The sequence below is a fragment of the Indicator indicator genome, chromosome 9 (genome assembly GCF_027791375.1).
Source record: "Indicator indicator isolate 239-I01 chromosome 9, UM_Iind_1.1, whole genome shotgun sequence".
Classification (NCBI taxonomy): domain Eukaryota; kingdom Metazoa; phylum Chordata; class Aves; order Piciformes; family Indicatoridae; genus Indicator; species Indicator indicator.
Genome location: NC_072018.1, coordinates 296,641 through 307,964, shown reverse-complemented (window position 1 = coordinate 307,964; position 11,324 = coordinate 296,641). Strand labels below are relative to the sequence as shown.

Sequence of the window (11,324 nt, the reverse complement as noted above, 5' to 3'; positions counted from 1 at the left end):
TGGGTGGGAGGGACCCTCAAAAGGCATCTTGCCCAACCTCCCTGCACTCAGCAGGGACACCTCCAGCTAGAGCAGGCTGCACAGGGACACAGCCAGGCTGAGCTTGGATGGCTCCAGGGCTGGGGCCTCAAGCACAGCCCTGTGCCAGTGTCTCACCACTCTTAATTGTGTACCTCATTTACAGTAGCAACTCCAAATTAGCCCTCCTTATGTGCTGAAAGCACCACTGCCATCTCACCAACCTGTTCCTAAGCAACCACACTTCACAGTCCAGGGCAGCAGGCATGGGCAGAAGCAGCAGAATTCCTGCCAGCCCTCAGGGCTGTGCCCCAGGAGCCTGCTGACAATGGCTGTTGGAGGTCACAGAGTCACAGACTGCATCCGGTTGGAAGGGAGCCTCCAAGGGCATCTTGCCCAACCCCCTGCACTCAGCAGGGACACCTCCAGCTAGAGCAGGCTGCACAGGGACACAGCCAGGCTCAGCTTGGATGGCTCCAGGGATGGGGCCTCAGCCACAGCCCTGGGCAACTTTTACAGCAATGCAGAAGTCAGAAGTTAGTCTACACTGAGTTCTACACCAATGTAGAGTCAGAAGTCAGTCTACACCAACTTCTACACCAATGTGGAAGTCAGAAGCCAGTCTACACCAACTTCAACACCAATGTAGAAGTCAGTCTACTGACTGTCAGTGTTGGGTATTGTGGCCAGATGTCTGATTCAGTAGCAAGGAGATTTAAAGGTACTATGCTTGAATGAGACTGGTTTAAAAAATGGTATAGATCAGACCTAGGAATTTGGGAGTACTGCTTGTGACAGCCTTAGTGGCGGTGTCAGCTTCACCAGTAGACTCTGGCACCAGAATCAGGTAGTTTTTCTGTTAGCCTGCCTGCTGGGCTGCAGGAGGACACTGCTGGCTCCTGGGGAGCTGCTCAGCACCCAACACCCCCAAGCCTCTTTCTTCAGGACTGCTCTCAACCCACTCTGCACCCAGCCTGGCTTTGTGCCTGGGGTTGGCCTGACCCAGATTTGGGTTTTTTTTTTTATTGTCTTGCTTTTTCATCAAGGATCCAGACAAAAACAGCATCTACACACTTACAGTTGAGTTTCAACTCTTGTGCCTTTCAGACCTAGCAAAAAGGATGCTTTTAATCTCGTCAACTTCATTCTTCTTGTTCTTTCAGAAAAGTTATTTTTGAGAAGCAGTGGTTCTACCTGGATAATGCCATTGGCCACGTTTATGGAACTACATTTGAAGTCACCAGTGGTGGAAGCCTCCAGCCCAAGAAAGAGGTAGAAGAGGCAACCACAGGTATTAAAACCTGGAAACACAGGGTCCAGCTTCTTTTGTTTCTTTGGTGATACTGAAGGGGATGAAAAACTTAGTTATTTGTGAGGTTGAGCTTGCTTGTGTTCTTCCTGTCGTGAAAGTACATGGTTTGCTCTTGGTTTTCTCTTTCACTAGTCCTGTAACAAGGAAGCTTTTCAATAGGGGAGGAAATTTGAACCTGAGTTTGGTTGAATCTCTGTATCTCTAGACTATCTCTAGATCATCTCTAGATCACCTCTAGATCTCCTTCCTCTCCCTCCCTCCTCCTCTCCCTCCCTCCTCCTCTCCCTCCCTCCTCCTCTCCCTCCCTCCTCCTCTCCCTCCTCCTCTCCCTCCTCCTCTCCCTCCTCCTCTCCCTCCTCATCTCCCGTCTTCTCTCCCTTCTTCTCTCTCTTCTCCTCTCCCTCTTCCTCCTCCTCTCCCTCCTCCTCTCCCTCCCTCCTCCTCTCCCTCCCTCCTCCTCTCCCTCCCTCCTCCTCTCCCTCCCTCCTCCTCTCCCTCCCTCCTCCTCTCCCTCCCTCCTCCTCTCCCTCCCTCCTCCTCTCCCTCCCTCCCCTCCTCCTCTCTCCCTTCACACTAAGGTGTATTTTGCCTATTTAACTGATGGCTCAGGAAGCATTTTGCCAGGCCATGAAGGACATGGGTGTAGCCCTGTGAAGTCTGCTTTGTGTGGGACTAAACTTGTCTGTTTCTCCAGCTCTGAGATGCCTAAGAGCCAGATTGGACAAATCTGTTTCCTTCCCCCTTAGAAACAAAAGGAGCAGGCACAGACAATCGTAACATAGTTGATGATGGGAAGTCTCAGAAGCTGACTCATGATGACATAAAGGCTCTGAAGGACAAGGGGATTAAAGGACAGGTAAAAAGCAGGGGTTTGTGTCATTTCTCTGCTACCTTGTGTGTCAAATGGGCTGTTCATTTTATCAGTGCATCAAGGCCTGGGTGGTTTTTTTTCCTTTGTTCCTCATGTTTTTGCTACAGATCTGTTTTTACAGACATGCAAAGGCTGTTTCCAGATAGAAACTTCAGGGAAGTTTGGCAGGTTGGTCATGGCATTGTGATTAACAGACAATAAAAACACTGAAACTGGTAAGGAAATAGAGCTTACATAAACATCTGTTAGTGCTGGTTGGTTGTGAGATTCAAAATGGTGGTTCTGTCTTAGGGACCCATTCAAACTGGGCACGGATTAAAACCTGAAAGGTGAAGGGAAGGATTCTGGATAAACACCAAGGTATTAACAAATAGCTATTAATTCATAGTATGGGTTGGGCCAGGACTCCTCCCCCCAGTCCAGCTTGCTCAAGGCCTCATCCAGCCTGGCCTTCAACACCTGCAGGGAGGGGGCATCCACAGCCTCCCTGGGCATTTATTTAATCAAACAGGCTGAGAATCTCCTTCCAAAGCAGGAAGGGGCTGCATCAGAAGAGCCAGTACCTAGTTGGCAACTGCAGATACTTCACTTGTCTTTGAAGTTGCCACTTCACCTTTTCCAGTCCCAGAGCACACACTACCAAAAGACATCTCAGATGATTTGGGGGGCAGCTGTGCAGCACAGTTTCAAAAGCAGCAGGCTGCCACAAGAAGCCAGCTGAGATTTTCATCAGCTGCACCCCAGTGCATGCAGGGATCTGCAGGGACTGAGTTCCATATCTGCAACCATTCATAGCTTCATGGAATGGGTTGGGTTGGAAGGGACCTCAAGGATCATCCAGTTCCAAGCCCCTGCCATGGGCAGGGACACCTCCCCCCAAGCTTGCTCAAGGCCTCATCCAGCCTGGCCTTGAACACCTCCAGGGAGGGAACATCCTCCCTGGGCAGCCTGTGGCAGTGTCTCCCCAGTGTCTTCAGTCTCTGGTGAGTTTACCCTCAGGCAATAAAAGCTTTGCCCTGAGAGTTTGAAGGCCAAACATGGATCAGATGTCAGAGATGTCTCCTGAACGTGGCTGTGACCCAATTTCCTCAGCATGCTCTTTGGCCACTGGTACTGTGCAGACACCTCAGCTCTGTAACATGTGGGCCAGCAGTGGGCCTCTGGCCTCAACCTACCAAGCAGATGTGATGCCTGTGTCTGCACTTCAAAAGCTAAGAGTATTCTCAAGACATCAGTTCTGCTCTGTTAGAAAAGGGCCTAGTTTTGACCCTGTGCTTTGTCATGAAGAGGTGAGGGCCATCTTTGATGTTAATAGCCCAGTCTGGCCACTTCTGCACAGGCAGAATTCTCTCCCATCTTTGCTTTATCCTTTCTGAGGAAAATCAGAAGTGGCTCCATGCTTACAGGAAGTCCATCAGGCAAAATTCTCTCCCATCTTTGCTTTATCCTTTCTGAGGAAAATCAGAGGTGGCTCACTGCTTACAGGAAGTTCATCTCCTCTTTACATTTTGCTGTTTACTCTTCTGCTTTTGCCTGCTGGGTCCAAGGAGTTCAAACTGGGGTTTCTTCTCTTTCAGTGCCTGTGCTGCTTATGGTGGTATCTCTGAGAAGAATGTTCTCATCAGTCTGATAGCTTTGATGTTTTCTGTTTGTTCTCATTATCTGTGGGAGAAGGTGGCTCAGGCTCCTCAGAGTGCCAGTGCCATATATCTGCCAGACTTGCAACTGAAGTTATTAACATCCCCTGCTTTGCTGACTCTGCTTTCTGAATCACAGCTGAATATTCATCTTGGACTGTGGTCTCTTAGCAGCAATAGGTATTATTCTTCCATAACTGTCTGGTAGCATCTGCCTTTTGTGCATGACAGGGCTTTGTGATACAGGCTCCATTTAGAGATGGTTGGTGTTTGAAATAAAATAACCTTAGTGTTAGGTCTCACTCCAAGAAGGACATTGAGGGGCTGGAGAGGGTCCAGAGAAGGGAAGGGTCTGGAGAAGAGGGCTGGGGAGGAGCAGCTGAGGGAGCTGGGGGTGTTGAGCCTGGAGAAGAGGAGGCTGAGGGGAGACCTCATTGCTCTCTGCAGCTCCCTGAGAGGAGGCTGGAGCCAGGTGGGGGCTGGGCTCTGCTCCCTAGGAACAGGTGATACAAGGAGAGGAAATGGCCTCAGGTTGCCCTAGGGGAGGTTTAGGTTGGAGATGAGAAGAAACTTCTTGCCTGAAAGGGTTCTGAAGGCCTGGCAGAGGCTGCCCAGGGAGGTGGTTGAATGCCCATCCCTGGAGGTGTTTTCCAGAGGCAGAGCTGTGGTGCTGAGGGCCATGGCTCAGCCCCAGGCTTGTCAGAGTTAGAGAGTGGTTGAACTGGATGAGCTGAAAGGACTTTCTCAACCAAAACAATTGTGTAATTTCCCATCACTCCCCAAATCTATCCCAGGTTCTGCTGGATAGGTGTTGGGATGAATACCTGAAGTGGCAAGTCCTCTTGCAGCTCCCTCTTGGCTTTTGCTTACCCTAGTGAAGTATTCCCCAATCCCCTCCCTGTCAATTTTACTAGAACAAAAAACCCAAACCAACCAACAACAAAACCAAACCAAACAAAAAACCCCAACAACAGAACAAGCCAAGTAACCCAAACACTGCGTTTTAACTTTTATCCAAGAAGAAGGGAAAAAAAAAAAAGGGGGTGGGGGCAGATCTGTTGTTTTGCCACCACTAGTACTAGATTTGAAGTGTTTGGAGGACAGTGGCAGATACTGGCTTGGACTGCAGCTGTAGCAAGTGAGAAGCATTTGCACCACTCATTTGGAGCAGGTTTTTACAGCACAGTGGGAGATGCTGGAGAAAGTCCAGCAGAGAGCTCCCAGGATGATGAAGGGAGTGGAGCACTGCCCTGTGAGGAGAGGCTGAGAGCCCTGGGGTGAAGCTGGGAAGGAAGAAGAAACTGCAGCAGGACAGGGTGGGAGGGGATCTGCTGGAGAGCAGCCCCAAGGAGAAGGAGCTGGGAGTGCTGGTGGGCAGCAAGTTCTGCATGGCACAGCAATGTGCCCTGGGGGCCAAGAAGGCCAAGGGGAGCCTGGGCTGCATTCAGAGGAGTGTGGCCAGCAGAGCCAGGGAGGTTCTCCTCCCCCTCTCCTCTGCCCTGCTGAGACCTCCCCTGGAATATTGCATCCAGCTCTGGGCTCCCCAGGTCAGGAGGGACAGGGATCTGCTGGAGAGAGTGCAAGGGAGGGCTGCAAGGATGCTGAAGGGCCTGGAGCACTGCCTGGGGAGGAGAGGCTGAGAGCCCTGGGGGTGTTTAGTGTGGAGAGGAGAAGGCTGAGAGGGATCTGATCAATGTCTATCAATAGCTGAGGGCTGGGGGTCAGGAGGGAGGGGACAGGGACAGGCTCTGCTCAGTTGTGCTCTGGGATAGGCCAAGGGGCAATGGATGGAAACTGCAGCACAGGAGGTTCCACCTCAACAGGAGGAGGAACTTCTTCCCTGGGAGGGTCCCAGAGGCCTGGAGCAGGCTGCCCAGAGAGGTTGTGGAGTCTCCTTCTCTGGAGCCTTTGCAGCCCTGTCTGGATGTGTTCCTGTGTGCCCTGTGCTGGATTCTGGGGTCCTGCCCTGGCAGGGTCCTGCTCTTGGACTGGATGATCTCCAGAGGTCCCTTCCAACCCCTAATCTCCGGTGAGCCTCTGATCTGTCCATGACCACCGCCCTCTCCAAAGTCTGCCAGGGCAGATGATCCTATTGCTCTTCCTACATACTGAGTAGGTGTTTACCATTTTAGCAGCTCAGCTGCTCCAGCCACAACCACAACAGGGTGCTGCAGGCTTTGCTTTTGTGTTGCTGGTATACAGACAGACCCTAAGCATTGAAAGCTTTATCTTTTTTTCTGTTGGAGGTCTTAATGATCCTTCCAGCTGGAACCTGAAAGTGTGAGGAAGAAAAGTTGGATTTGCAAAGGGAGGAGATTAGAACAACAACAGCCAAAAAAAAAAAAAAAAGCAGGAAGGAAAACCTGGAATTCTGGGAAAACCTGGAGATCAAGAGAAGGAAGAAGTCAGGGGAAGAGTTGGTACAGAAGTCTGGCACAGATGATGAAATGAAGTGGGGTAAGGGACATCTCTGATAAAATAGCCAGAGCACAAGGGAAGAACTATCAAATATAAGAGGCAAGAGCCCCCAAGAGGGAGTTGGATTAAAGTAAATATTTACCTGGGCCATCAGGTGCCATGTTTGGTTTTGCTTTTATAAAATGCTTTTGCCTGTGTGGCTTCAGGCAGGACTCAGGATGCTGTCATGCACTGCAGTTACTGTGGGGACAGAGTGGGTGTCAGTTGTTCCCCACCAACTGCCAAGGGATGTAGCTGTGCCTCAGTCTCCAGAGAAGGAGTGAATCACTCAGAGGAAGCAGGGTGGTGTCCTTCACATTCAGCAGAGGGAGAGAATAAGGGTTGAAGCTTGTGGGGGAGAGAGTGAGCCTGGAGATGAGGAAGAAATTCTTGGCAGTGAGGGTGGGGAGACACTGGCACAGGTTGCCCAGGGGGGCTGTGGCTGCCTCCTGCCTGGAGGTGTTCAAGGCCAGGCTGGATGAGGCCTTGAGCAAGCTGGGCTGGGGGGAGGTGTCCCTGCCCATCCAGGGGCTTGGAACTGCATGAGCTTAAAAGTCTCTTCCAACCCAACCCATCCTGTGAATCCATGAATCTGTAGGTGCTGAGGCTTCACAGTGAGGGCTGCAGTGGTGGCTTAGTGATGCTGAAAGGAACAATCCTGCTTTTCTTCCTGCTCTACCCTCTCTCATGGGTTAGTTCTAGCACCTACCAGGCTCCTTCCCCACAAAACAGCCCACTTGCAGGACAAGCATTTTCTGATTGGTCATTTTTATGCTCTGCCCCATGACAGGGGGAGATTGGAACTGGATGCTCTTTGAGGTCCCTTCCAACTCAAGCCATGCTATGTTTTCATGTCTTTAAAGAGCAGCTAGAGACAAAAGTGTGATGAAATTCCTGCCCATCCTCAGTTGGTGGTACTGAAGAGAAATTCCCTTGTGCTATCCATGTCAGTAGAAGTGAGGGGTGGACAGGAAAATATCATTAGTGTTGTTTTGTTGGGGTGTTGGATGGTTGGTTTTTAGCATTTGTTTTAAAAAAGTCCTCTCTGTGAAATGCCTGAGAAATAAATCCCAGCTGTAATCAAACCCAAATTGTCTCTTCCAAGGAAATAGTTCAGCAGCTAATAGAGAACAGCACAACCTTCAGGGACAAGACTGAATTTGCTCAAGATAAATACATCAAGAAGAAGAAGAAAAAGTGAGTTTACCTTCTGGCAGTTCAACCTGGGAAGCACTCAGTGGTTGTCTGATCTCCTTGAGCTGCCAATAAAACTCTTGTCCCACTGCTTTGTCCCAGGTATGAGGCACTCATCACGATTGTGAAGCCATCCACACGCATTCTGGCAACCATGTACTATGCCAGGGAGCCAGGGAAAATCAAGTAAGTTCTCAGCTGGGTTCTTTTTGCAGACTGTACCAGAAAGATGTCAGCCACAGTCTGGTTGACACACTGGAGGAAAGGGATCCATGCAGAGGGACCTGGGCAGGCTGGAGGGAAGGGATCCATGCAGAGGGACCTGGGCAGGCTGGAGGGAAGGGATCCATGCAGAGGGACCTGGGCAGGCTGGAGGGAAGGGATCCATCCAGAGGGACCTGGGCAGGCTGGAGGGAAGGGATCCATCCAGAGGGACCTGGGCAGGCTGGAGGGAAGGGATCCATCCAGAGGGACCTGGGCAGGCTGGAGGGTAGGGATCCCTCCAGAGGGACCTGGGCAGGCTGGAGGGAAGGGATCCATCCAGAGGGACCTGGGCAGGCTGGAGGGAAGGGATCCATCCAGAGGGACCTGGGCAGGCTGGAGGGAAGGGATCCATCCAGAGGGACCTGGGCAGGCTGGAGGGAAGGGATCCATCCAGAGGGACCTGGACAGGCTGGAGGGAAGGGATCCATCCAGAGGGACCTGGGCAGGCTGGAGGGAAGGGATCCATCCAGAGGGACCTGGGCAGGCTGGAGGGAAGGGATCCATGCAGAGGGACCTGGGCAGGCTGGAGGGAAGGGATCCATGCAGAGGGACCTGGGCAGGCTGGAGGGAAGGGATCCATGCAGAGGGACCTGGACAGGCTGGAGGGAAGGGATCCATCCAGAGGGACCTGGACAGGCTGGAGGGAAGGGATCCATCCAGAGGGACCTGGACAGGCTGGAGGGAAGGGATCCATCCAGAGGGACCTGGACAGGCTGGAGGGAAGGGATCCATCCAGAGGGACCTGGGCAGGCTGGAGGGAAGGGATCCATCCAGAGGGACCTGGGCAGGCTGCAGAGCTGGGCCCATGACAACCTCCTGAGGTTCAACAAGGCCAAGGGCAAGGTCCTGCAGCTGGGTCAGGGCAATGCCAAGCACAGATCCAGGCTGGGTGAGCAGTGGCTGGAGAGCAGCCTGCAGGAGAAGGCCTTGGGGGTGTCAGTTGGTGACAGAGTCCCCAGGAGCCAGCAATGGTCCCTGGCAGCCCAGCAGGCAGCTGTGTGCTGAGCTGCATCCAGAGCAGGGAGAGCAGCAGCACAGGGAGGGGATTCTGACCTCTGCTCTGCTCTGCTCAGACCCCACCTGCAAAACTGCCTCCAGCTCTGGGGCCACCAGAATGAGAGGGACCTGGAGCTGCTGGAGAGGGTCCAGAGGAGGCCACAGAGATGCTGAGAGGGCTGGAGAAGCTCTGCTATGGGGACAGGCTGGGAGAGGTTCACCTGGAGAAGAGAAGGCTGCAGGGAGATCTTAGAGCAGCCTGCCAGGACCTGAAGGGCTCCAGGAGAGCTGGGGAGGGACTTTGGACAAGGGCTGGGAGTGCCAGGATGAGGGACAATGGCTTTGAGCTTGAGGAGGGCAGATTGAGACTGGAGATGAGGAAGAAATTCTTGCCCATGAGGGTGGTGAGAGCCTGGCAGAGGTTGCCCAGGGAGGTGGTGGAAGCCTCATCCCTGGAGGTTTTTGCAGCCAGGCTGGATGTGGCTGTGAGCAACCTGCTGGAGTGTGAGGATAGTGTGAGTGTAGCAGGGGTGTTGGAACTGGATGATCCTTGAGGTCTCTTCCAACTCTGACAATTCTAGGATTCTAACAGCTCTGCCCCCCTGCAGAGAACAGCTCTGCCCCCTTGTAGGGCACCCACAGCCCCAGGACCATGCTGCCTTTCCTTCCCCACCACAACCACTGCCATAGCCCTAAGCCATCAGTTGGTGCAGGACAAAACTGAAAGCAAAGTACAGAAGAGTAGCAAAGAGGGAAAAAGAGGAGAGAGAGAGCAAAGACATGCTGTGTTCTCAGATTCTAGAGGAATTCTGCAGACCAATGGAAGAAGATAAACATACATCTGATTATTCTGCCCAGCCCCTTTTCAAGAGTCCACCCCAGAGGGGGCAGGGAGGGAAGAACTTCTTTACAGTTAAGGCATTAGTCTTGACCTGTACCCCTAAGCCCAATGGTTCTGTGATTCTCTGCATCCAGAAGTGCATTCACAGATCATTTGTTCTTTACAGAAGGTGTCTTTTGTAAAGAATAGAATGTCTGCTCAGCAGGTTTGCTGATGAGACCAAACTGGAGGCTTGGCTGAGACACCTGAAGGCTGTGAGGCCATGCAGAGACTTGGACAGGCTGAGAGCTGGGCAGAGAGGAACCTGCTGAGGTTCAACAGGAGAAGTGCAGAGTCCTGCAGCTGGGAAGGAAGAAGAAACTGCAGCAGGACAGGGTGGGAGGGGATCTGCTGGAGAGCAGCCCCAAGGAGAAGGAGCTGGGAGTGCTGGTGGGCAGCAAGTTCTGCATGGCACAGCAATGTGCCCTGGGGCCAAGAAGGCCAAGGGGAGCCTGGGCTGCATTCAGAGGAGTGTGGCCAGCAGAGCCAGGGAGGTTCTCCTCCCCCTCTCCTCTGCCCTGCTGAGACCTCCCCTGGAATATTGCATCCAGCTCTGGGCTCCCCAGGTCAGGAGGGACAGGGATCTGCTGGAGAGAGTGCAAGGGAGGGCTGCAAGGATGCTGAAGGGCCTGGAGCACTGCCTGGGGAGGAGAGGCTGAGAGCCCTGGGGGTGTTTAGTGTGGAGAGGAGAAGGCTGAGAGGGATCTGATCAATGTCTATCAATAGCTGAGGGCTGGGGGTCAGGAGGGAGGGGACAGGGACAGGCTCTGCTCAGTTGTGCTCTGGGATAGGCCAAGGGGCAATGGATGGAAACTGCAGCACAGGAGGTTCCACCTCAACAGGAGGAGGAACTTCTTCCCTGGGAGGGTCCCAGAGGCCTGGAGCAGGCTGCCCAGAGAGGTTGTGGAGTCTCCTTCTCTGGAGCCTTTGCAGCCCTGTCTGGATGTGTTCCTGTGTGCCCTGTGCTGGATTCTCTGGTCCTGCTCTGGCAGGGGGCTTGGACTGGAAGATCTCCAAAGGTCCCTTCTGATCCCTAACATCCTCTGATCCTACAACTTGTCAGAGAAAACAACAACAGAAGAGCTTGAGGACTTTTTTGTGACTGGCAGGGCATGAGCCTTGGCTTCATATCCCATTGCTGATACTCCAGGCTGATTCCTGTTGGCTCTGCTTCTAGTCCTTAGAGTTATAGAATCACAGAATTGTCACAAGAAGCCAGCTGAGATTTTCATCAGCTGCACCCCAGTGCATGCAAGGATCTGCAGGGACTGAGTTCCATATCTGCAACTATTCATACCTTCATGGAATAGTTTGGTTGGAAGGGACCTCAAGGATCATCCAGTTCCAAGCCCCTGCCATGGGCAGGAGCACCTCCCCCCAGCCCAGCTTGCTCAAGGCCTCATCCAGCCTGGCCCTGAACCCCTCCAGGGAGGAGGCAGCCACAGCCTCCCTGGGCAACCGGTGCCAGTGTCTCAAGAATTTCCTCCTCATCTCCAGTCTCAATCTGCCCTCCTCAAGCTTTAATCCATTCTCTCTCATCCTGTCACTCCCAGGCCTTGTCAAAAGTCCACTGTTCCAGTCTCTCACCACCCTCATGGGGAAGAACTTCTTCCTAACATCCGGTCTGAATCTCCCCATTTCTACTTTTGTTCCATGCCCCCCCAGTCCTTCCTTGTTGTTAGCTGCTTAATCAAG

The 11,324-nt window shown here is 52.7% G+C and overlaps 1 protein-coding gene across 1 annotated transcript in view; it reads left to right on the top strand.

Annotated features, from left to right (window-relative positions):
* TRMT6 (tRNA methyltransferase 6 non-catalytic subunit) overlaps positions 1 to 11,324 on the top strand; it is a 37,814-nt gene that overhangs the window by 1,105 nt on the left and 25,385 nt on the right. Inside the window, exons 2-5 of the mRNA XM_054383462.1 lie at positions 1,182 to 1,309; positions 2,077 to 2,186; positions 7,401 to 7,492; positions 7,592 to 7,675. Coding sequence (XP_054239437.1) covers positions 1,182 to 1,309; positions 2,077 to 2,186; positions 7,401 to 7,492; positions 7,592 to 7,675 — 414 coding nt within the window. The remainder of the gene's footprint in view (positions 1 to 1,181; positions 1,310 to 2,076; positions 2,187 to 7,400; positions 7,493 to 7,591; positions 7,676 to 11,324) is intronic.